A 23,572-nucleotide genomic window follows, 5' to 3' on the forward strand; every position below is an offset into this window, starting at 1 on the left:
ATTAGAGAAATGGTTATGTAGGCCTATATCACAGGAGAAAACGGATTTTTGCGAACATTTCGAAGTCTCCGTGATTGACTTTACGTATCCAACCATTTATTTTTTACACAATGCCCAGCAAAACACCTCTATACGCAGCCAAATATTTGTATCAGTGGGCTATTGACAATTTCGCAACTAAAATGAGTCCACACAGCATGAGGATATTCAATCTCAGACGGCCATTCTGTTTATGTGAGATCTACTGTAATGAAGTAAAACTGCCTCGTGATTTCCGTAATTTGAAAAATATAAATTAGGCTATCAATTATTTTGTAAATTCGCCTCGCTTCGCGGACCCCCAGTTGAGAACTACTGAACTAGAGTTTGTAGAAGTGCTACTCAAGTAGCACAAGTAACTCCCTATGTTTTCTACTAAATTAACAGTATAATTAGCAATTTTTGTGAAACGTGAAAACTACTTCAAGTAGCAGAAAATCTAAGTATATGTGGTCGGGGAAAGGGTGGTCGCATATACTTTCGACATTTCGTCGGAGGTGGCTACATACGAAATCGCAACATGTATCTTCTCGGGTAACGCAAAATGTTTATAATGACACAATACTCATTGGTAGAATATTTGAAAATATATTCAGTTACCGCGCTTTAAGGGTTGTTAAGGCTACTACATTTATTAATCATATGCAGCCAACCTCGTCGCGGAGCGGAACAGGAATACATTCGTGTTAAAATTAATAACTGGGTGCAGTACCAAATTCAATGTGGGCAGATATCTCCATGACATTCCCAGTTGATTTACTAGTCACACAAAGCACGGGGGGGGCGTATTCATGGGGGAGGATCCTTCTGGGTAGCGCCCAAGTATGCGGGGGGGCTGACCCCACATTGTCGTGAGTTTTGACCACGATTGGATTTCGCCGAATTTGGGGGAGGAAGACTCATCTGGGTCTTGCTCGACTGGGGGGGGGGGGGGGGTGGGGGCTGACCGCACCAACTACTTCTGGATTTGGATTTATCCAAATTGGTGGTGGTGGTGATGGGGGAGAGGGCGAACTAACCCTGTCGTGATTTTTGAACGTTCTTGGCCATTTGCAATGTGAAATCAATCCTTGCCCATTTGAAAACTTCTTGGCCATTTGCAAAGTAAATCCTTACCCATTTGCAAACTTTCTTGCCCATTTGCAAAGTAAATCCTTGCCCATTTGTAAACTTTCTTGCCCATTTGCAAAGTAAATCCTTGCCCATTTGTAAACTTTCTTGCCCATTTGCAAAGTAAATCCTTACCTGTTACTGTAGGCATTTCATGTTAATCTTGGGGGGTTCAATAATTTAGGAGCCATACTTGTATTCGCTAGATGGCGTATGCTTGACGATACTTCCTGGTCTGGTCTAAGGGAATATTCTGGATATAGCTGTGATAGGGTACAGTTTGTCAATAGTAATTGGCCCACCGGACGTTCCCCCACTGTATTTACCGATCTTGTTGGGACAATATCTTATTCGTGCTACTACTGTGTCGTATTATAATTTGGATATAAGGAAATTCGATCAATTGGAACTTCAAGCAATATACTTTTCTACCGTACTTCAAGATCGCGTATATTTACATCGGGAAACTTATAGGACTTTGCGGCGCTGTAAGTTCAAGGGAAGACAGCTTACACAGAATCACATAGGCAGTTCAGCGACCGCAACAGTAAATACAGCTAAAGGTCCGGTCGTGGAGTATTGGAATATACAGTGCAACGCCTGGAAGCGGAACTAAACAAAGGACAGGACGGCTATCGGTACCTAAGGAAAGGACAATTCCATATTGTGTGGATTGGTGCCGGTAATAGGACTTGCTTCATTTATACTAATATTGGAGAAAAGGACACACTTCTGTTGAAGAAAACACTAAGTTGGTGTACTCTGGTTTCATAATGACTCCTGGAAGAAATAAGAAGAAGTCTGGAAAGGCTTCAGGTGGTGGCCGAAATGGTGCTAATTCAAGGAATTCTACTTTGGTGGGTGAAGATAACGTAGATTCGGATCCTAATAGAATCATGGCCGAGGATTACAAGCATGGCCACACCGTGATATCGGACAGGAGAACTAGAGGAACCTCCGCTTATATTGAAAACATGAAGCAAGAGTTTGACTTCCATGTCAAAGAGGTATTGCGACAGTGCAAATGTCTGAATGACCTACTAGAGTCACGGGACGGTCGGGAATATGTTTCAAAAGCATATTTAGATATGCGAAAGAAGTTTGCTCTACTACAAGATTTTTGGATTGATCTTGAGCCTCGTCTTAGGCCAGAGGAATCGGAAGCAATTTCTTGTTCATTCAAGGATATACAAGATCGGGTAGAAGAGACTGGCTACAACGCAAAGGATTATTTGGATGAGTACAATGGCGAAACGAAGGCTAAGTTCTCTGAGCCCACTGCGAGACGAAATAGGCTTGTTGTACTAGAAGATTCAAACTCTCCTGATAGAGAGACTGCTCTGCTGCTTGAACAGAACCAACGAGACTACGAGCAGAAGATGAAGGACCTGTCGGCTCAGAATCAACGAGACATACAAAGGCTAATGGATAGAGGGCGGAAGTCGAAACCGAGTAGTGTACTGGATAACACCGAAAATGTAATGGATAGAGCTCCTAATAACGATGGTGCTCATGGGATATATCATGTTAATGCAAATCTGGATCAGGTTTTGAAGGAATTGGCTGTTTCGAATGCTATGTTGGCACGATCCTGTGGTCTACCAGAAATTAAGGTTGGTGTTTTTGATGGCAATATTCTTGAATATTTAGCCTGGGAAACTTCGTTTGATGCATTGATTCAATCGAAGACATGCAATGTGCATGAGCTCTTGAACTATCTAGAGTCGCATCTATCTGGTGAGCCTAAGGAAATGATAAAGGGTTTACTGCTCTTGCAGAATAGAGATGCCTATGAAAGAGCACGTAAGAGATTGAAAACTAGATACGGCAACGACAATGTAATTGGAAATGCATTTTTGAATCGACTATCCTCTTGGCCAAAAATCAATGTCAAAGATGGGATTGGTCTAAGAAAATTTGCAGACTTTTTGGATCAAATAGCGGCAGCTGAGCAGAAAATACCTGCGCTTGGTGTTTTGAACTATGCCATTGAGAGTAATAAAATCATTGGAAAACTACCGCAATTTCTGAGAGGTAAATGGCGGGATGAAGTTTACAAATGGCAAAGTAAATATGGTGAGGCGTCATATCCACCATTGAAAGAAGTGGCAGGATTTGTCGATGTCTGTGCCGAAAAGATGAATATTCCAGAATTGGATGATCTGGATTCGCCAAATGACAAAGGGAAAATTGACTCTCCTGAAGTAGTGAGCTATAAAGACTCTTACAAAGGAAAATTTAAGGTCACATCGTTCTCGACAGAATGTCAGGACGACACGAGTGCTACAAGGACAAAGTGTTATTTTTGTGACGAACTACATCACATTGATGATTGTGAAGGCTTTGGAAAGCTATCCCATATGGAGAAACGGGAATTTATAATGAAACGAGGACTATGTTTTGGTTGTGGCTCGTCGCAAGACCACATGGCCAAGTTCTGCACAGCAAGAATAACTTGCAGGATATGTAAAAGGAGGCATATGACATCGCTGCATATAGAAACTGATGAGGTGGACTCGAAATGTACGCAAGTGTGCTCCAAGGAAGGACAGAAGGGAGGTAAGCAAAATACTATGATCGTTCCGGTTTATGTGAGTACTGCTGCCAATCCATCGAAGAAGGTCAAATGTTATTGTGCGCTAGATGGTCAATGTAATCGGACTTTCATGGTTGATGATCTGAAGGAAAGTTTAGGACTGGAATCTGTCAATACTAAGTTGCAGATGTCCACATTGTACAAATCTGGTGCAGTCATTAACTCAAGCAGGATCACTGGAATTATAGTTTCAAGTATCGATGAAACTTCTTCTGTCACTATTCCTCAAGTGTACACAAGAGCAGAAATTCCAGTTGAAATTTCACAAATCCCCAAACCTCAGGTTGCAAGAGAGTGGGCTCATCTTCGGAGCATTGCGGATAAAATTATGCCCTACGACCCATCTATGAAGGTTGGAATATTAATTGGTGCTGATGTTCCAAACGCGTTACGTCCTCGTGAGATTGTAGCCGGTGGTGATTCGGACCCATATGGTCAACTATCTATGTTTGGTTGGGGAATTGTTGGTAATGTTTGTAAAGACTTGACGGGTGAATCACCTAGCGTGGTATCGCATCATACTATTGTGAGAGATGCACAAATGGAAGAAGGCTTTGAAACTTCAGAAGTTGTTGCTGACGGGAATACCGCCTTTGTATACATGTCAAAGGCGAAGGAAGTTATGTGTCCACAGAATATCAATCATTTGCTAGAAATGGATTTCATCGAACATAGGAATTTGGAAGCTTCTTTGTCGGTTGAGGAAAAGCGTTTTATGGACATCCTCTCAAAAGGTGTTGCAAGGAGAGAGGATGGGCATTACGAATTCCCTCTGCCATTGAAATACGACAATGTTAGAGTGCCAAACAACAGAGCTTTGGCTGCGAAAAGAGCGGAGCAGGTCAAAAGAAGATTGAGTAAAAACCAGAATCTTCATGAGGAGTATAAGGATCAAATGAATCTGACTATTGAAAAGTATGCGGAAAAGGTTCCAGAAGACATACTTGATTTAAAGAATGGTCGTATCAACTACATACCTCATTCTCCTGTTTTTCATAACAAGAAAGGAAGTCTTCGTATTGTAAATGATATGAGTGCCAAGTACGGTGGTCTGTGCATTAATGACGTACTATTGAGTGGACCAAATTTGATGGACAATATGACGGGAATCTTGTTGAGATTCAGAAAGAACGAAGTAGCCATCATGGCGGACATTGAAAAAATGTTTTTTCAATTTTATGTCAATGAAAAGGATCGTGATATGCTGAGATTTCTGTGGTGGAAAGATGGAGATATTTCAAGGGAACTTTTAGAGTATCGTATGAAGGTATTTCCCTTTGGAAGTGTCTCATCGCCAGGCGCGGCCATGTATGGCATGAAGTTGGCCGCTGATGATGGAGAGCAAGAGTTCGGCTCCAAGGCTGCAGAATTTGTTCGATCCAATTTCTACGTGGATGATGGATTAACCTCGGTAGAAAATGTGGATGAAGCTGTTGAATTGGTGAAAAACAGCGTGGGTATATGTGGAAAGGCTGGATTGAGACTGCATAAATTTGTGTCGAACAAAATGCAAGTATTGGAATCGATTGATAAATCGGAAAGGGCGAAGGGATTGCAGGACATTGACTTCGATACTATGTCATCGTTGACAGAGAGGTCTTTGGGAATTTTATGGAATCCATCATTGGATGTGTTTCGGTTCCACAGGGAATTGGTGGATAAACCAGTAACAAGACGAACAGTATTGAGTGTCGTATCGTCTATCTTTGATCCGATGGGTTTTCTAGCCCCTGTTCTGCTGGTTGGAAAGGTATTATTGCAAGAATTGTGCAAAATGAAACTTGATTGGGACACTGCGCTACCAGAAAGTTATGCTCGTAGATGGGAAGATTGGTTAAATGATTTGAACAATTTGGATAAAATTCAAATCAAAAGATGTGTGAAACCTGATGAATTCGGCACCGTTGAGGAAGTGGAGCTTCACCATTTTTATGACGCATGTGAGTATGGATACGGGCAATGCTCATATCTCCGCTTGGTTGATGATAAAGGGAAAGTGCATTGCACTCTCATTATGTCAAAATCGAGAGTTGCACCCTTGAAGCAAGTGTCAATTCCTAGGATGGAACTGACTGCGGCTGTGGTATCAGCCAAGATGAGCAAATTTCTCAACACAGAGTTGCGGTATGAAAATTTGAAGGAGTATTTTTGGACTGACAGCAATGTTGTTTTGGGATATATAAATAACGTAGCGAGGCGATTTCATGTTTTCGTGGCAAACAGAGTTCAACTGATACATGATTTGACAGACTCTTCTGCATGGATGCATGTGGCAGGACATGATAATCCAAGTGACATTGCAAGCAGAGGTACGTCGCTGGAAAAACTTTTATCACTTTCGTTATGGTGGGATGGACCGCAATTCTTGTGGAAAGAGGGAAGATTTGAAATACCAAAGGACGCTCATCCATCAGGCGAAGCTGTGGATGACTTGGTAGATGTGGAAGTCAGAAAGGCTGTGTCACTCAGTACAACTTCCAATGAAAATTCGGGATCTAAATCTTGGAATACAAACTTGAAACAGTTTTCGTCGTGGTTCAAGGCAAAACGGGCTGTTGCAAACTGCCTGCAATTCAAAGACAGATTGAAGGGTTTGCCCATAAACAGTTCTCTCACTATTGAAAGGTTATCAGTGGCAGAAAGGATCATCTTGAAAGACTTACAGAGTGAATTCTTTCCTGATGACATGGAACGTCTTGATCCTGCATCAAAGTCGAAGAGTTCTTCTGTAAAGAAAGGCAGTCCTTTGTACAAACTAGATCCATTTGTGGACAGAGATGGCTTGATAAGAGTTGGCGGAAGAATCCGTAATAGCTCTTTGTCTTCTGAAGTCAAGAATCCAATTTTGCTGCCTCGGAAATCTCACGTAACGGACTTGATTATTCGCCATTTTCATGGAAAGGTCAATCATATGGGACGTGGAATCACGCACAATGAGATACGTCAACATGGATATTGGATTATAGGTGGTGTGAGTGCTGTCTCTCAGCACATCCACCAATGCATAACTTGTCGGAAATTACGGAAACCATTATCGGCACAAAAGATGTGCGAATTACCAGAGTCGAGAATGGCTGAGCAAGGTCCATTCACATTTTGCTCGTGCGATTTCTTCGGGCCATTTGAAATCAAAGAAAGGCGATCCGTATTGAAAAGGTACGGAGTTATTTTCTCTTGTTTGTCATCCAGAGCTATACACTTGGAGACAACAAACTCTATGGACTTGGATTCATTTATTAATGCACTGAGAAGATTTCTTGCAAGGAGAGGACCGATAAAATCACTGTTGAGTGATTGCGGAAGCAACATCATTGGGGGAAAGAATGCTTTCCAAAAGGCGATGGGTGAGATGAATCAGAAAAAGGTCAGAGATTATCTATTGTCTGAAAATTGTGATCTGATAGAATTCAACTTTCACGTGCCAAAAGCTAGTCATATGAATGGGAATGTCGAACGCCAAATTCTTACGGTGCGTCGTGTTTTGGAACCATTGCTTTGTCAAATAGGTTCACATTTGGATGATGAATCACTCAGAACCTTTTTCGCAGAAGTGGAAAATGTGGTAAATTCAAGACCACTAACTGTTATCAATTTGGGTGATGTCAATGCGCCAGAACCATTGACACCAAATCATCTGTTAACGATGAAACCAAAAATTTTGTTGTCACCTCCAGGGGAATTTGGCAAGCCAGATCTCTATGCAAGAAGGCGCTGGAGAAGAACACAATACGCTGTGAATCAATTTTGGTTCAGATGGAGAAGGGAGTTTTTACCTGGCATGCAACAACGCACTAAATGGAGCAAAGTTAGTCGAAATGTTCGAGTGGGAGATATTGTTATCGTTCATGATGATGACCTTCCGCGAAACTCTTGGAAATTGGGAATCGTACACTCGGTTTCGAATTCGACAGATGGGCTGGTGCGAAAGGCCAAGATACGCATCGCCGACCGTACTATTGATCAGTACGGAAGAAGAATCAACGATGTGCAGTTTTTGGAGCGACCTATCCACAAATTGGTCGTGCTTCTCGCTGCAGAGGAAGTTACCGAGGATTCCACCGGCGAGGAGCCACTAATGGACTAATGTTTTACTTGATTTGCAAAAAAGTTCTTTGTCATTTTATAACTTTTTTGGGGGGGTATGTTACTGTAGGCATTTCATGTTAATCTTGGGGGGTTCAATAATTTAGGAGCCATACTTGTATTCGCTAGATGGCGTATGCTTGACGATACTTCCTGGTCTGGTCTAAGGGAATATTCTGGATATAGCTGTGATAGGGTACAGTTTGTCAATAGTAATTGGCCCACCGGACGTTCCCCCACTGTATTTACCGATCTTGTTGGGACAATATCTTATTCGTGCTACTACTGTGTCGTATTATAATTTGGATATAAGGAAATTCGATCAATTGGAACTTCAAGCAATATACTTTTCTACCGTACTTCAAGATCGCGTATATTTACATCGGGAAACTTATAGGACTTTGCGGCGCTGTAAGTTCAAGGGAAGACAGCTTACACAGAATCACATAGGCAGTTCAGCGACCGCAACATTACCCATTTGCAAACTTTCTTGCCCATTTGCAAACTTTCTTGCCCATTTGCAAAGTAAATCCTTGCCCATTTGTAAACTTTCTTGCCCATTTGCAAAGTAAATCCTTGCCCATTTGAAAACTTTCTTGCCCATTTGCAAAGTAAATCCTTGCCCATTTGCAAATTTTCTTGCCCATTTGGAAAGTAAATCCTTGCCTATTTGAAGAGTAAACGCTTACCCATTTGAAAAGTAAATGCTTGCCCATTTGCAAAGTAAATCCTTCGCATTTGAAAAGTTTTCTGCCCATTTGCAACTAAAGAGAAAATAAGTGCGGAAGGGGTGTACTCTGATGAAAGTATGGATTTTCGGGTTCGGGATTTGGTCAAATAGACGATGGGTCGCCGTATTTCTGGGGGATGAGTGTCCTTGTCGCCGTATTTCTGGGGATGAGGGTCCTTTTGGGTAGTGTCCAAGTATGGGGGGGGGGGGGCGCTGACCCCACATTGTCGTGAGTTTTGACCACGATCGGATTTCGCCGAATATGTGGGAGGCGGACTCATCTGGGTCTTGCTCGACTGGGGGGCTGACCGCACCAACTAATTCTGGATTTGGATTTATCAAAATTGGTGGTGGTGATGGGGGATGCGGGGGTCACATGGCAGCACGATCTAACTGACGCCAGTTTTGGATGAAGATCTGGATTTTCGAATTTGAATTTCTCCGAATGTGTGGAGGGAGGCCTCATCTGGGTCTTGCTCAACTGGGGGGCTGACGACCCCACCATGTCGTGAGTTTTGACAGCACCAACTAAATCTGGATTTATCCGAATTAGTGGTGGTGAATCTGGCGATGGGGGTCACATGGTAGCACGAACTAACTGACGTCAGTTTTGGATGAAGATCTAGATTTTTTAATTTGGATTTGGATTTCGCCGAATTTGCGGGAGAGGACCCATCTGGCTCTTGCTCAACTGAGGGTGCTGATGACCCCACCAATCATCATTGGTTTATTAGCAATTTTATCAGTTCAATACACCACAAAAAATGCGATACAATGAAAAGTCGTGATTTTTGACCGTTCTTGGCCATTTGCAAAGTGAAATCAATCCTTGGCCATTTGCAAACTTCTTGGCCATTTGCAAAGTAAATACTTTCCCATTTGCAAACTTTCTTGCCCATTTGTAAAGTAAATCCTTGCCCATTTGCAAACTTTTTTTCCCATTTGTAAAGCGAGAGCACCAACCCTTCTCGGCCTTTGTTGGATGGGCTGGTAAGGTCATGTAGGATCTCCATAATCCACTAACACCGGCTTTCGTAAGCCTATAGCGATCAGAACACAGTTCCTCAGTGATGTATTCCACGGGATTACCAAAATCTGTAAGGCACTTCCGTACTTGCTGCAGTCTGTTTCCATTCACTTGCATATAATATTCTAACATATCTATGTCAATAGCTATTTTATCTGAAAGGAATGAAACACGTACCGTATACCTATCTGCCAATATGGAATCGGTGTCTCGTGCACACCAAAGATTCTACTAACTGTCCTCACGGTGTGATACTGCACACCAAATATATTACGCTAAACGTACCGGGATTCCAACCCGGCATCTTAACAGTTCATACCGAGCGAGCGCACGGCGCACAGTTGCGAATGATGCCAGACGTGTCGAGTAAGACTCGAAACTGAGCAAAGCCAGAAAATGTCTTTGAATACCAAGGAGCTACTCCAATGGAGTTGAACTCCGCCTTTACTCCGTCGAGTAAGCCTTGAGTTTGAGTTCGAGGCGTCTCTTTGAATACGGGCCTGAATACCAAACAGCTCGAAGTCGAGCTCGACAGACCGCGAAGTCCGACTCCAGCCGTGCTCCTACTCATTATTGAGTTGCGCTTTCTGAATACCGATTGTTACGCAATTTTGACGCAAAGTGAGTTTGAGCACTGAGGGCCGAGACCAATTTCTCTACTGAGTAGCGATTCTCTACTCAGCAGCGAATTTTTTACTCAACTCACGCCAAAAAGTATACTCACACTCAAATACGTTCGAATCGGCACTCAAATCTAAGTCAGCGGACCACCAGACTTAAGTATCGGGTCGAGCAGCCAACTGTAGGCATTTTAGGCAACAGTCGCTGCGGGGTTCGCCAAATACCGGAATACCGGACACCGGTACGGTACTCTATTGCTTTCTGCTGAACGGCTGAAATCAGTGTCGCCTGCTGTACCATTTCGGCTTCTTGTACGGTATCTCGATTTACCGGAATGGTAACTTCTGCTGTATGAATTCGTTAGCGTCAAGTTCCGTTGAGTGAATGAGTGCGCTTTGATGGATTTTGTTCCATAAAATTTTATTATACATACCGTGCGGCATGTCAACTGCCATTTGAAATTTATAGATACAGAAATGGCGACAAAGGTTGATCGTCAAGCAAAACCGACAAGTTTTGGGCTGCTGCTAGCGATTGAATTTAACGCTGCCGGCACTTTACGAATGCTCCTCTCACAATTAAGAAGATGCAGCATTTTGAACCTGAACTGATAGAATTCTTTGTGATATCCGTGTTGGGATGGAGTCACTATACCTTCAGGCCTTTCAAAATTCAGACGAGACTCCCCGTCAACAGACCAGCAATAAGCTTTTGGAAACAAAAAATGCTGAATATATCAGAGAGAAAATGTAGAGTGGATATGGCAAAGTTTAATGGTAGAGGAGCTAAGTGATTCGTGCATGGACGATCTACGATTGGAAAGAAATCCTGAAGAAATGTCAACTTTCAATTTATTTACACGATATCGACGCATTTTGTTCTTAGAGGCCTGCACTTACGTTATTGTGGCCTGTTGTGAAACTTTAACTTGATAGATTTCGAATGGGTTTGTGGTATCTTGCGAATATACTTCTGTGGGGCAATGGAACGTTGTGGGTATCTTCAAGGACTTCTAATATTTCTAATGGGCCATCTTCAAAGGGTATTGATAAGGTAAATCAGTGAGATCGACGTATACGTAAGTAAGTTTTGTGACGAAATAACGAGGCAAGCGTCTCGTTGTCATGACAAAATCGTTCACGCGTGTCTGGTTCAAGGCTAAAAAAATCTGGCAACACAACTTCGGAAAATGACGCCTGGAAATCGATACTCAACTGAGTTGAGAGAATTGGCGCGCACTCAACGCTGAGTATCGATCGATACTTAGTTGAGTGGAGATACGCATTTAAGCATTACTTAGTTGAGGAGAAGAATTGGGCTCCACCCTGAGTGAGGTTTCTTGAATACGGGCCTTGGTCTTGTTAGGCTAATGTTCATTGTCGAAAACATTGGCTCGCGAGTGAATGTAGACGTGGGCCACATTATCGTATACGACCGGAAGCTAGCTGCGGGCCGCATGTTGCCCGCCCATGATTTAGAACAACCCACAGTCGCTCAACATAGACTTTGGAACAACCAAGCATGAAACTTAACAACAAACGAATGTCAAAGGGCACACGGTGAATGCAGATTTTACAGTCAGGGAGAGTGTCACGCGGATGCAGGTAACGTACTCCACTTTTTGCTGGAGGTAATCCCGCTATTTTCAAAGATTGTACCCATTTGTAGGGCTAGCTTGTCTTTTATATTTTCTGCTTTACTTTTTTTCCATTCAGTGTAATTGCATGCCTCTTCTCTACATCCACGGATATCTAGAACTAGTTCTAAATATCCCTGTCTACATCGTCTAGTCGCAGTCTTGTGGTGTTTTGAAATGAATAAAACATTCATAAACTGAATAACTGTTACTGATAGCACGAGGTTTATCGCGTCAGTAACCGCAATGATAAATATTATATCATTGGTGGTAGCGGCTACACTGCAAATGCAAAAACTAATTATCCATTAGATGACACTGACAAGCTACATGCTTCGCTGATTTCGTTTCCAAACACGGAGTGAAATCAGCGTGATTTTCGTGTTGCTTCTCTGTTAAAACCAATCTTTGTGATATTCGGTTGGAGGATGAAGCTGATGCGGCCGCTCCTGGAATATACCACAGTATGAAATTAATTGACGATGTTCCAAAATACAATTTAGATTACGGACAATCAACTCGATCATTCGCGAGGTGGTGGTATTAGACCGCAATAACTCTTAGGTTTCGTGTCAATAGTCAATACTCAATATTCAATAATACAACGAATAAAAAGTAAAGCAAATCGATGGATGAAGTTTTAATAACTGCATTATGGCAGGGTTGCGTCTGATTTAGCACTGTTCAGTGTTCACCTTGTGGGTAGTTGAAGGTCCTTCAATTCATTCTCGTGATGTTGATATACGTAGGCCTATTACGGTTCTTTCAACAGGCATTACTTGAGTCTTGAGTTAACTAATCATCTTTAATTCAATAACAGTGCTTGACTATATTATAATAATCGTAGGATAATTATAGTTGATCGACAATCATGGTGCAGATTGTGTGTAGAAATGTAGAGAAACATTCAGTGAAGATGATGGACGAAATACATCGAATGAAGCAAGAAAACGATCATTGTGATTTCATAATTCAAGTAGGAGATGATGTCTATTACACTCACAAAAATGTATTGTCGGCTGGTTGTGCTTATTTCAAAGCGATGTTGAAACACGACACTAAAGAGAGTCGTGAAGGAAAAGTTGTTTTGAAAGAGGTCGATTCTCAGTGTACGAAAAACTGCATCGATTTCATATATTCCGGCAAATTTGAGATTCCTGATGAAAAGATGAATGATCTTCTACATGTTGCAGTCATGATGCAGTTGGAAGACGTGAAACATGCAGTATCTGACGTATTGGAGGAATCGGTTGATATAAAGAATTACTTTTCCACAAGAAATCTCGCCGATATTTATGGACTGGATCCCGTATCTACGCGATGTAGAGAGTTTTTTTATGAAAATATCATGGAAATATCAAACCAACCTGAATTTGGAAATATTGAAAAATCTAACATCCTCGAATATGTGATGTCGGAAAAATCAAAGTTATGTGGAGAAGAAAAACTATCTTTATTGTTCAATTGGGTTGAGAAAAATCGCAACAATCAGGAACATTTGCTAGAATTTCTTGAACTAATCAAATTTGATAAAGTATCTCCAGCATTTTTAGAATGTCTTTTGGTATCGAACCAAATTATCAGTAACGACTTCGGACTGTACAAGTTGATCTCTGGACATCTTTTGAAAGCTTCAAAAGCATCGCACAAAACAAACAAAAAAATTGACAACGATGAATTGATAATTCTTTTTGATCCTAAGGCAGATTGTATCCGATCCTTCAATCCAGTAACTGAGAAAGTAGAGAAGTTTCATGATAAGAAGTTTGAGAATTTAGAACAATTCTCGGCGATTTCTCTAGACTCGTATATCTACATTTTAAGTCGTGATAAATCAGTTCATCGACTCGATTTTCAGAGCAAAAATTCAAGATGGGGAAAGATGAAAGATATGATTTGTGACCATGGATCCAATCCTCGCTCAGTTTCTTGGTCAGGATCGATATTCGTTGTTGGAGGAAGTGATTCTAAAGCAACAAGTGATGTGGAAATGTTTACTTCCCCCGCGAATCAATGGTTTCAACTGAAAGACAAACCTGCAGCAATTCGTTTAACAAGTCTCGTATCATTGAATGATTCCATCTATTGTATTGGAGGTATAGGCCGAAATGGTTTCCCAGTTTCATCATTCTGCAGATTCACTCCATCCTCATCAGAATGGGTAGATCTCGACCCAATGAGATATCCTGTACGTTGGAGTGGTGTTGTTGCAGTTGATCAAAAGATTTTTGTGATTGGTGGCTGGAGTGGAGGAAAAAAAGTCGACAACGTAGAATGTTACGATGTTACTTCATCTCAGTGGACTTCATTATCTTCCATGAATGCTTGTCATTATCGAGTTTCTGCGTATCACATTGACAAGTGGATTTTTGCAGTAACAAATTTCGAAACCTCTAATGCAATTGAAAAGTATGATACATCGCAAGACAAATGGACTACGGTGACACCAAAAGTGGATCAATGTTTTAAGATTTACACATCCGTATTTGTGAAGAGATAGATTGAGCAAACTTCTACAAATTTCTGGATTTTTCAGATCCGAAGCAACTGCAGTACTTATAATGCGAATTACTGAGTTGGAAATCGAATCTGCGTTTCAAAAGAACACCTTTTAGAGTTTGAAATGAACGATTTTTGACCCTCAAAACCCATTCCCTGGCTACGCCATTGTTAGTAGTGTTGACTCCAAGCTAGCAATAACTGCAGGAACGTCACACAACAGAACACCAGTATCATTATTCACGCTAAACTACCGTAATTTTCCATGTATAATGCACAAAATTTTCACCATTTTTTGCCCTAAAATAGGGGGTGCGTATTATACATGGGTACAACAAGCCTTGAAAAAAATATCCCTTGATAAAAAACTTGAAATCACACCTATCTTCATGTTTGTTTCCAATCGCGCATCACTTTCAGCCATCGCACGTAGTAATTCGTGTTATAGAGTGTAACGCGCTGCCAATTAGTGGGAAGCTTGTTGCCAATTAACGAGAGTGTGCACAAGCACGCGATCTCCTGCTGAGTTGGTTTGCTGTTTGTACGCGAGCGAAATTAGGTCACCAATAGACGGTCGCGCGCGACAATTCTCGCCAATTCATCGCGTCAGCGACAGGCCCGCACAATCGCATATGCAATTTATACATATACAAGACGCCATGTGCGCAAGATATAATCGCTTGCGTAATCAGTCGCATCTTCAACAGACCAGTTGCTCATGACATAACCGTTAGCCTAGGCGCAATCGCATCTTTAATAGGCATTGTGCGCAAGATGTCGGTTCGTCGGCCTAAACTAGCTCGCCGCCGGCCTCGCAGGCTTTGGCTGCTATCTACTATCGTTTAGAGACAATTCCGCTAATTGTATAATGATTAGCGATCGTTGTGTAATGATTGTTCAAGAGTGACATCGCAAAACAGAATGACATCGTATACGAAATCGGAACTATTCATGTACTGAAATGCAGGGTGCGTACTATACATGGATACAGGCTTTTCCCCAGAATTTACATTCTATTTTAGGGGTGCGTATTATACATGGGGGCGTACTATACTTTGAAAATTACGGTACTCGCTTTCAAAATTTGCAACTGGAACAACTCTTGACCATGAACCAATTAGATTTGTAGTTTGTACAGATCTGCAGCTGAGACATGAATGAAAAAAAAGTCGCTCACTATTACAATTTTCAACCCATAAAGCTATATGCGTCATAATTGCCTTCAAGATTGTGCATATTTCTGTTTCAAATCGTCAGAACTTGTATGTTCAATTTTTCAAATTGTGTCATGTAGAAACTACTTTCCGGTAGATTCGTATCATTTGATGAATGAAATAGCAATAGTAAGCAGTAATTTTGTGAAAATATACTTGATGACTTGTACGACTGTGCATAATCCTGCTGACAATCCTAGTTGATACTGCGTACTGCCCATCATATTTTTACTACCTTACTCAATATAGATACGGTCGATCATTTTGATGACTTGCACAATTGATCACACTAGGGTTATATGGCCAATATCAGGAGTGGGGGAAACCTGATTACTTTAAGCCGTATAAGTTTTACCCTTCCCATAATTCAGTATGAAATAACCTGCGACACTCAATGACCCCATGCATGACAATTTCAAATGAGTGTTTATGATCTCTTCCTTGTCCTTGCCGCATACAATATTTGCCGCATACGTTATTTGTTCTTCAAAAAGTATACTCACAACGGTGTGTGCTTCCGAATTGAGTCTAAGTTACAAGTTTTTATGATAATCGTGGATTAACAATGAATGACTAGGCCTACGTAATAAAATCTGATGAAATTTTTGTTTATCCTGTTTTTTTTATTGTTTTTGACGAATTTGGGGCGCTCATTGAATAATTGTCATCAGTTTTTCGCTATCCATAATCAAGATACTGTACTAAAATTGTACACATACTCAACGTAACCATTTCGATTATGTTTTTATTGGTAGCTCGTTTTGTACCACAGCTGCTGGTACGATTGCCATGCTTGAGCAGCCTGTGCTGTATATATGGATTTATTGATTTTACTTTTCATAACCACTCTTCATTTTGTCTCTGTGGATTGCAATCAGAAGACCACAATTCATAGCATATCATTTATTGATTTGGCCGCCTGTTGTGAAATGAATCAGTTGGAATCTGACACGGTGCATCAATGTCTGACGACTCTACCTGGGAGATGAAAGTGAATGATATTTACAAAATCAAAGATTTCAAATTCGGTCATTTGCCATCAATGGTATGTCGGGATGTTTTGAAATGATAAAATTATCAGCAATAAACTCAACCACTAGTACCGATCTTATTTCAATCTGCAACAACAAATTGGGTGACTGTTAAGTTCCAATTTAAGTTGTTTCGAACCCGATGTATCCTTTCTTTATCATCACAGGCACGGATGTTCTTTCGATCAGAGTCAAGCAAGTTTATTTAATGCCATTCAAGGTGAGTTTTATCGGGCTGCGTTATTAGGATGTACATCATTCTATTCAAACCTACCTAGGTATTTAACAATTGATAACTGAAGTAATGATATCAGTTTTCTATTTGAGGCTACGTTGAAGTTATTATCCAAGTTTGTAGGAAGTGATCGATCCGCACGTGACTTCTAATAGAACGATTGAGATATGGCTAATAGCTATCCTCTCTCGTGCTGCATATGCTCCTCGAAATCCCATTTGAAAGCATGCATTCATCCACACCTCTGTATTCGTTAGTGGCAATCGTGGTCGAAGCTCGTCCTTCGCCAAGTCCTGTTACAGACCACTTACTTGATAGTGAGTGTTCAGCATTTTTTTTAAAGAAACGCGACTTTGCTGTTTGCTATAGTCTCCATTATATTGTCAAGTGCGTAATTGCATTGTCGAAATTTAACGAAGTTTGTTTCAAAGTCACTGTAGTTTTCAAATATATGGAACTCCTCAGAAGTTGTAGGCTAATTTCCAACGGTTTCGTACAACAGTGGCACCATTGTGTTGTACGCCCAAAGTAGCAGTGTTGGCATGACTCGAGTCAACTTTTTCGTATGACTTGACTCGGCGTTCCAGAAATGCTGATTTACTCGTGACTTGCAGAAAATTGTTGAGTCAATTTCAAGTACTCGGGGTCAATAAAAATACGTGCACTTTACTAATGCTCGGATTGCAGCAGTGACGCAATAAAATAACGAGGTATCTATCTATTTTCTATAGACTGATGGTCATTGTTTCTAGGTGATCACCATAACAAAATCTATTGGATAATTTCTCAAACCAGCGTCCCGCGGGCATTTTTTTCGCGTCCTGCAAAGGCATTTTGGAGTTCGAAGCATTCGAGAATCTTTAACTGCTAATTTTTTTTTTAATTTGATAACTGGGAATTTGCTCTAAAACTACTCATCAAACTTCACTATTACATCACTTTCAAAAGTTGCTACACAGTGGAAGAGCAGCTATTACGTCAAACACTCACACTACTTGTTTATGATGGTAAAACATGGCCCGTTAATGATTCGTGACTGAAAATTGTGATTTGGACTTGAGTGCGACCGTTTGTAGAATAACTCGATCTCGGACCCCCGTCCCGTCAAACGTCACAATCAGAGAAGGAATTATTGGGACTCGGAACGCCACGGACGCAAAAAACTATCAAACTGGTATGGGGAATGGTAACATATCAAAAGGTCTTATCTTGTGTTGCGTAGTTTATGTAGATATCTAAGTAGCTCGGTATGCAGACATTGGGAGTATGTTACCCTCTTGATGTATAGTTGTTACATCCTGTGTCATCTTGGGTATCTTTATCCTTGTTACCATCGCCAATAAATGTAGCGAGTATGCAGTAGTCGTAGCCTTCACGCCTGTAATACCAATGGATTCTTCGGCGAATTGACATATCTCATGCTATGGCACAGTAATCATTATGTTCAAGCTGTTATAAATCTGTTCCAATAATCGATGGTAAATCTAACGCTGATTTAATTTGACTTAGGTAGTGATTGATCAATACCTCAGTTATCAGGAGAAACCCCGAAACCCGGATTAGGCTGTACTGCTCCAATGCTCTGATATCAGATCAATTTTTGTAAAACTCTATAATATTCTATTGTGACAGTCAAAAGTCCGCTAGCTGCAAAATTATTACGCAACAGCTTTTACGATGTCCTGATGCATTTGTACGGTGTTTTGGTGGTTTTGGAAATAAATGTGTGGTTACAATTATAATTTTAATCCAGTCTAGTCTATGTCGCAATTTGCTTCCTCTTGCCTTAAAAAAAAACGTATCCCGTTTTATTCCAGCGTCCGCCTCGTTCGGGGGGGGATTTCCGGCCCGTCACATAACTGGTCAAAGGTCGGCCCATCAGCGGGAGTGATATGCCAGAAAGTGCCCCAGGTCCCACCGCTGGTTCGTGTGCGTACAGGAAAAGTAGTTTGATCCCGATTTAAAAAGGTGGGTGACAAATGTAGGTGAAGGTTGGGTTGGGGGTGAATCGACATTGTTGTTTCAGGAGCAGAGTTGATCAAAGTGTTCATCGTCGGTACTCAAATAAAAGGAGAAGGAGCGTTGAAATTTCTACTGAAGTACAAATGGAAATCGTGATTTCCAGATATGTAAAAAAGTACCGTAAGTAATCTCTGTTTTGCCGAAAAACTATAGCTGGTAGTAGTTTAAAATTGCTACCACGCAAGTTGCAAAACTATCACAAAACTACTACCTACTATAATAAACGAGTAGTTTTTCCTAAAAACTTGAGTAGAAATGGAAGTAGTTTGAAATCGTCATCAATTAAGTAAGAATTACAAGTATCACAAAACTACATTCCACTTTGCGAAATCCAAAGTGTGACAAGCAACTAGTTTTTTCAAAAAGTAGAAGTGTAAGAGTAGAAAAACTATCGAATGTATACATATAATGGTTTTGCAGCTTCGTTCTGCTTGCTGAGGCTTTATTCAGTCTTAATTTGCAGCAGCGACTGTAGGATATCTACCAATCCAAAACTTATCCCCCAAAGTGCAGACTTTACTGAATCTGGCCTCAATCGAGAGCTACTGTCGCTACTGATTCCAAAAATGTATATCAAAATATTGGCAGGCTCCATAAATGGGTGAAAAATCTCCCTCAACATTTAAAATCTGCATTGTTCAGAACAATCGGATGACCGCAAAACAATGACCAAAACAATACCCATCGCGGATCCTCCGTTGCTCGGACAATGATGATAATTCAGACTTGGAGGGTGAATTCTGGGTGGTTCAGTGCCTGATCATATTTTAATTTATATTTTCGGAGTCTGTGCGACAGTAGCTTTCGATCAAGACCAGATTCAGTAAATTCTGCGCTCTGGAAGATAACTTTTGGATTGCCAGAAATCCTACATTCGCTGCTGCAAAATGGGTCGTTGCCATTCCATGTTTACATTCGATAATAAAAACTAACCACTTGTAGTAGTTGTAGAAGTAGACGAAACCTACATGAAGAACTTTAAAAAGTACAAGTTCAGATTCCTATCATTTGTGCAATCATTTTTGTCAAAATGGGATATCAAAATAAGTTCGGGACCCACGGAAGATGGTGAGTTTTTTTGGGTCGCCCCCCCTGCGTGGGTGTATTGACGAGGGTTGGGATTTCGGGATCAAAATTGAAATCGCCAGATTGTGATTTTTACTCACCTATTCCAGGATTAGCGAACTGAAAAAATACACATGCATGCCACATTCATTTATTGTAACACCGACGTAAAATCATGGGAACACTGAGAGTATCATCGTTTAGGCTGTTTCTTATTAATGTCGCTCTGTTTGACCTTTCTATTCCTAATTTGCAGTTTTCCCACAAACCTCAACAAATCAGCCCGATACAGCGAAATGTTTGTATCATTAGGGCTACCCATTGACTAAATGGCTTGCAGGCAGTTAAAATGAGCTGGCACAGTTTGATATCTGGTATCAAACGGTCATTCGACTGATGTAAGCCATGAAGTTTTAGCAGTTAGAAGCAAAATTGCTTCACGTAATATACCCTAGCTCCCAATACTATATTTGTCCATAAGCTCGCAGTTTCCTAATAATGTTTCCTAGGCCCCAGTTGAAGACCACTGTAAGACCGGGATCCAATACTCTCGAACGTCGACTAGTTTTTAGCATTAGCATTTCCGAAGGGTTGCAGCCTTACCCATCCCTATTCCGATAAGGATTGCTACGGATATGATGTATTAGGTGAAGGTGAACTGGACAATTTTTGAGTATACTACAAAATATTGAGCTATTACGAAAAAGATAACGTCCACTGGCATAGTTCATTTTTGTTCCATAGTTTGTATTATTATATCAGCAATGTAGACTGTTCAAGACTGTCAGCTTATATTTTAATGCTGCTTAAGAGCAAAGTAAGCGCTACATCAGGTCTGGTAGAAGCTTTCTCCAAATTTTGGGATTTCAATAGAATTAATCCCGGGATCGGGCTCAGAAATATACCTTAAAATCTTGTGATTCCACTGCTATTTTTTGCAGATCGAGGAGGACGTGAACCGGCACAGTCCTGCACGACGTTCCAAAGCGAGTAATCAAACGACGAATTCATAAAATTCCTGGGTCACAGGTTGTCACGACTCACGGCGATAGAATCAGGCACCGACAAAATTTCAAGTTTTTCAAGGGAGAACTCGTTACGAAAAGCGCCTCTTTCACTTTGTCGACATCTAGTGACTGGGCGAAGCACACTGCAGGCACCAATTTATAATCCAAATCGGACGCCCTAATCAAACAATAGAGCCCAAAAAGGCGGATACGGTTCAGACAGACTTGGACAACTGGATATTTTAGGTCTAATTAGAGCAGTGGTTCCCAACCTTTTTCGTCTCGTGCCCCCCTTGGCCGATATTTGAGCTAAAATTCCTCTCCCGGGTAAAAGTTGCCTGTGACTAAACAAATGTGCTTTTTAACGCACAAACATTTGTTGACTGATCAATTAATGTCAAAACATATTGAGATATGTCCGTACTATGGCGAATGCGGACCGCACTAAACTTTGGTAAAGTACAGTCGGTACCGGTACCGGTCGGGTAGCCGCTGACGAAAAATAAATCACCAAGTCCGCTTGTTATGGACTTGAGTTGAATCGATGGATTTGGTATGTTTTTCACCTTAGCTCATATGTTCGCCTAAAAAGTTAAACGATTTCACTAGCGGCCTTGTGCTGAATTCGGCTTGACGATTTACTTACTGCTTAGTAGAAATTTGGTCGAGAGGCTGTCGCGGACCCAACGAAATCGTCTTTATCAGGGGGTGTAATATCTACGGAAGGTACTTAAACATACACCTAGCTTGAAATCCGCCAACGAAACATACAATTGTAAAGAAATAATTTCTACTCAACAGTTCTATACCATAAAAATCAAAAAACCTTTAAACCCAGTGTGTCTTCTGATACGATGCCAAAGCCAGATTCCCCCTAAAAATTTCAAAATTCCCTTCAAGGGGAGAATTCCCCCCGGTTGGGAACTACTGAATTAGAGGAACATGCCAGTAGTCACACTCTAATGTAATTTGTGAAATGTTTCTTGCTCTAATTCTAATATAATTTGGGAAATGTTCCACTCTAATTTCCAGTTTTTCCTATCAAGGCTACAGAAGAACTGCATAGTTTGAAGCGTCCAAGCTTGCGATACATTCATATAGACATTAGTCATTCTCGTGCTCATGAGAACATGATTTGATATGAACTGCTAGACCTAAATCTGCCGTATTGCCGCTGTTTAAAACTAGATTGAGGCTGAGCGGTGGGTCATGGCATATTTGCAAAATGGAAGTTGGGCCACGGCAATGAAAAAGGACAATAACCGCTACTTTTGCAGATATGTTAACCCTCACTATTCCCAAAGCCACACACGGTCTCTTTCTTGACTTAGGGAAACTGCAATTTAGGTTGCACATTCTTATACTTACTGTGTACAGATAATTGTACAGAAGATTTGATTCTTTCGCCCTCCGTTACTACAGCTGGTTTGACATCTTCACTTTGCCTTAGTGGTTTGAATAATATTGGGTTGTTGTTTGCGGAACCTGATGCATTGGCATTGCAGGTTTTTAAAATATATCAAAACTAAATTTAAGATACGACTGTGTCAATGTTCAGGTTAAGCTTGAAATTCAATGTCGCTCTGTCTTCGTTCTATCAGTTGCTTACAACAGTGTAAGAGTAAATTCTCATAATTGCTTGCGAAATGAATCACGCATACTTGGGTTTCTTACTTATTTACTGTTTGTAAAAAATAAACTGTGTTGAAAGCATGAAATTGGGAATCTAGCGAGTTGTCAACCTGATTATTATGCTGTGAATATTTAGAGAGGGGGGGGGGGGCAACTTCTCCGTTCGTCGGGCCGGATATAGAAAAATGAAGTACTTGGCGTGCCGGATTGCTGGATCGATACATCAATCGTGTCTTTATCCACCTATACAAGGAACAAATCATACATAATATAAACTTTGAGCGTAAAGCATAGAGACCAAAAACAGTTGTCAATGAATTCAGTAGATGTTAAAATTAATCGGTGGTCGAGAAAGTTCTTTGAACTATCTGGCTGCATGTTGGACGTACAAACCCTCTGTAGAGACTGCCCGTAAACATAAGTTTGATTGGAACGAGGCTTTGTCTTGTTAGGCTAATGTTCATGGTCGAAAACGATGGCTCGCGGGTGAATGTAGACGACGGCGACATTATCGTATACGACCGGAAGCTGTCTGCAGGCCGCATGTTGCTCGACCCTGATTTAGGACAACCAAGCATGAATAACAAAGGGTACACAGTGAATGCAGATTTTACAGTGTGAGAGAGAGAGAGAGAGTCCACGCGGCTCCATATAATCTTCTCCACTTTTTGACATGCCAGAGGGGGTCTATAACAATGTACTACTACTTTGGGGTAGTAATGAAGTGGCTGCCTTTTTATACTATTAGTAACAGCAACTACTTGAACAGATTATATGCAAACTACTTTTCACACATTGGGTTTTGGAAAGTAGAATGTATAGCTTTTGGATAATTGGGATCATTTTATGAGCGACATTGTCATAAGAAGGCCGTAAAATAGCCACATATCGTAACTGAATATGTTGCTGAAGATTGCTGCTATTCGCAGTGCTTGAGTACGTTTTGCTTATTTGCGCTACATGCCCTAATGGTGACATTTTGAAAATTTACTTCCGCTACTACTTGAAATGTTGTTTAGGCCCAC

At 40.9% G+C, this 23,572-nt stretch overlaps 2 protein-coding genes across 4 annotated transcripts in view; one reads left to right on the forward strand and one right to left on the reverse strand.

Annotated features, from left to right (window-relative positions):
• Nucleotides 1–23,572, reverse strand: part of LOC145432885 (uncharacterized) — a 202,393-nt gene that overhangs the window by 148,550 nt on the left and 30,271 nt on the right. The window lies entirely within an intron of this gene.
• LOC145440336 (uncharacterized) lies at nucleotides 1,285–8,193 on the forward strand. Of its 2 annotated transcripts, none has more exons than XM_080317909.1 (2): nucleotides 1,285–3,708; nucleotides 4,399–8,193. In XM_080317909.1, the coding sequence occupies exons 1-2, from the start codon at nucleotides 1,923–1,925 to the stop codon at nucleotides 7,827–7,829; spliced, it is 5,217 nt and encodes a 1,738-aa protein (XP_080174035.1). In that variant the 5' UTR covers nucleotides 1,285–1,922; the 3' UTR covers nucleotides 7,830–8,193. The 2 variants fall into 2 exon arrangements, with proteins under 2 accessions (XP_080174035.1, XP_080174043.1); XM_080317917.1 differs by having other exon boundaries at nucleotides 2,651–2,762; nucleotides 3,412–8,193.

This window comes from Botryllus schlosseri, chromosome 1, assembly GCF_051294905.1.
Source record: "Botryllus schlosseri isolate E-star chromosome 1, Bs_hap1, whole genome shotgun sequence".
NCBI lineage: Eukaryota > Metazoa > Chordata > Ascidiacea > Stolidobranchia > Styelidae > Botryllus > Botryllus schlosseri.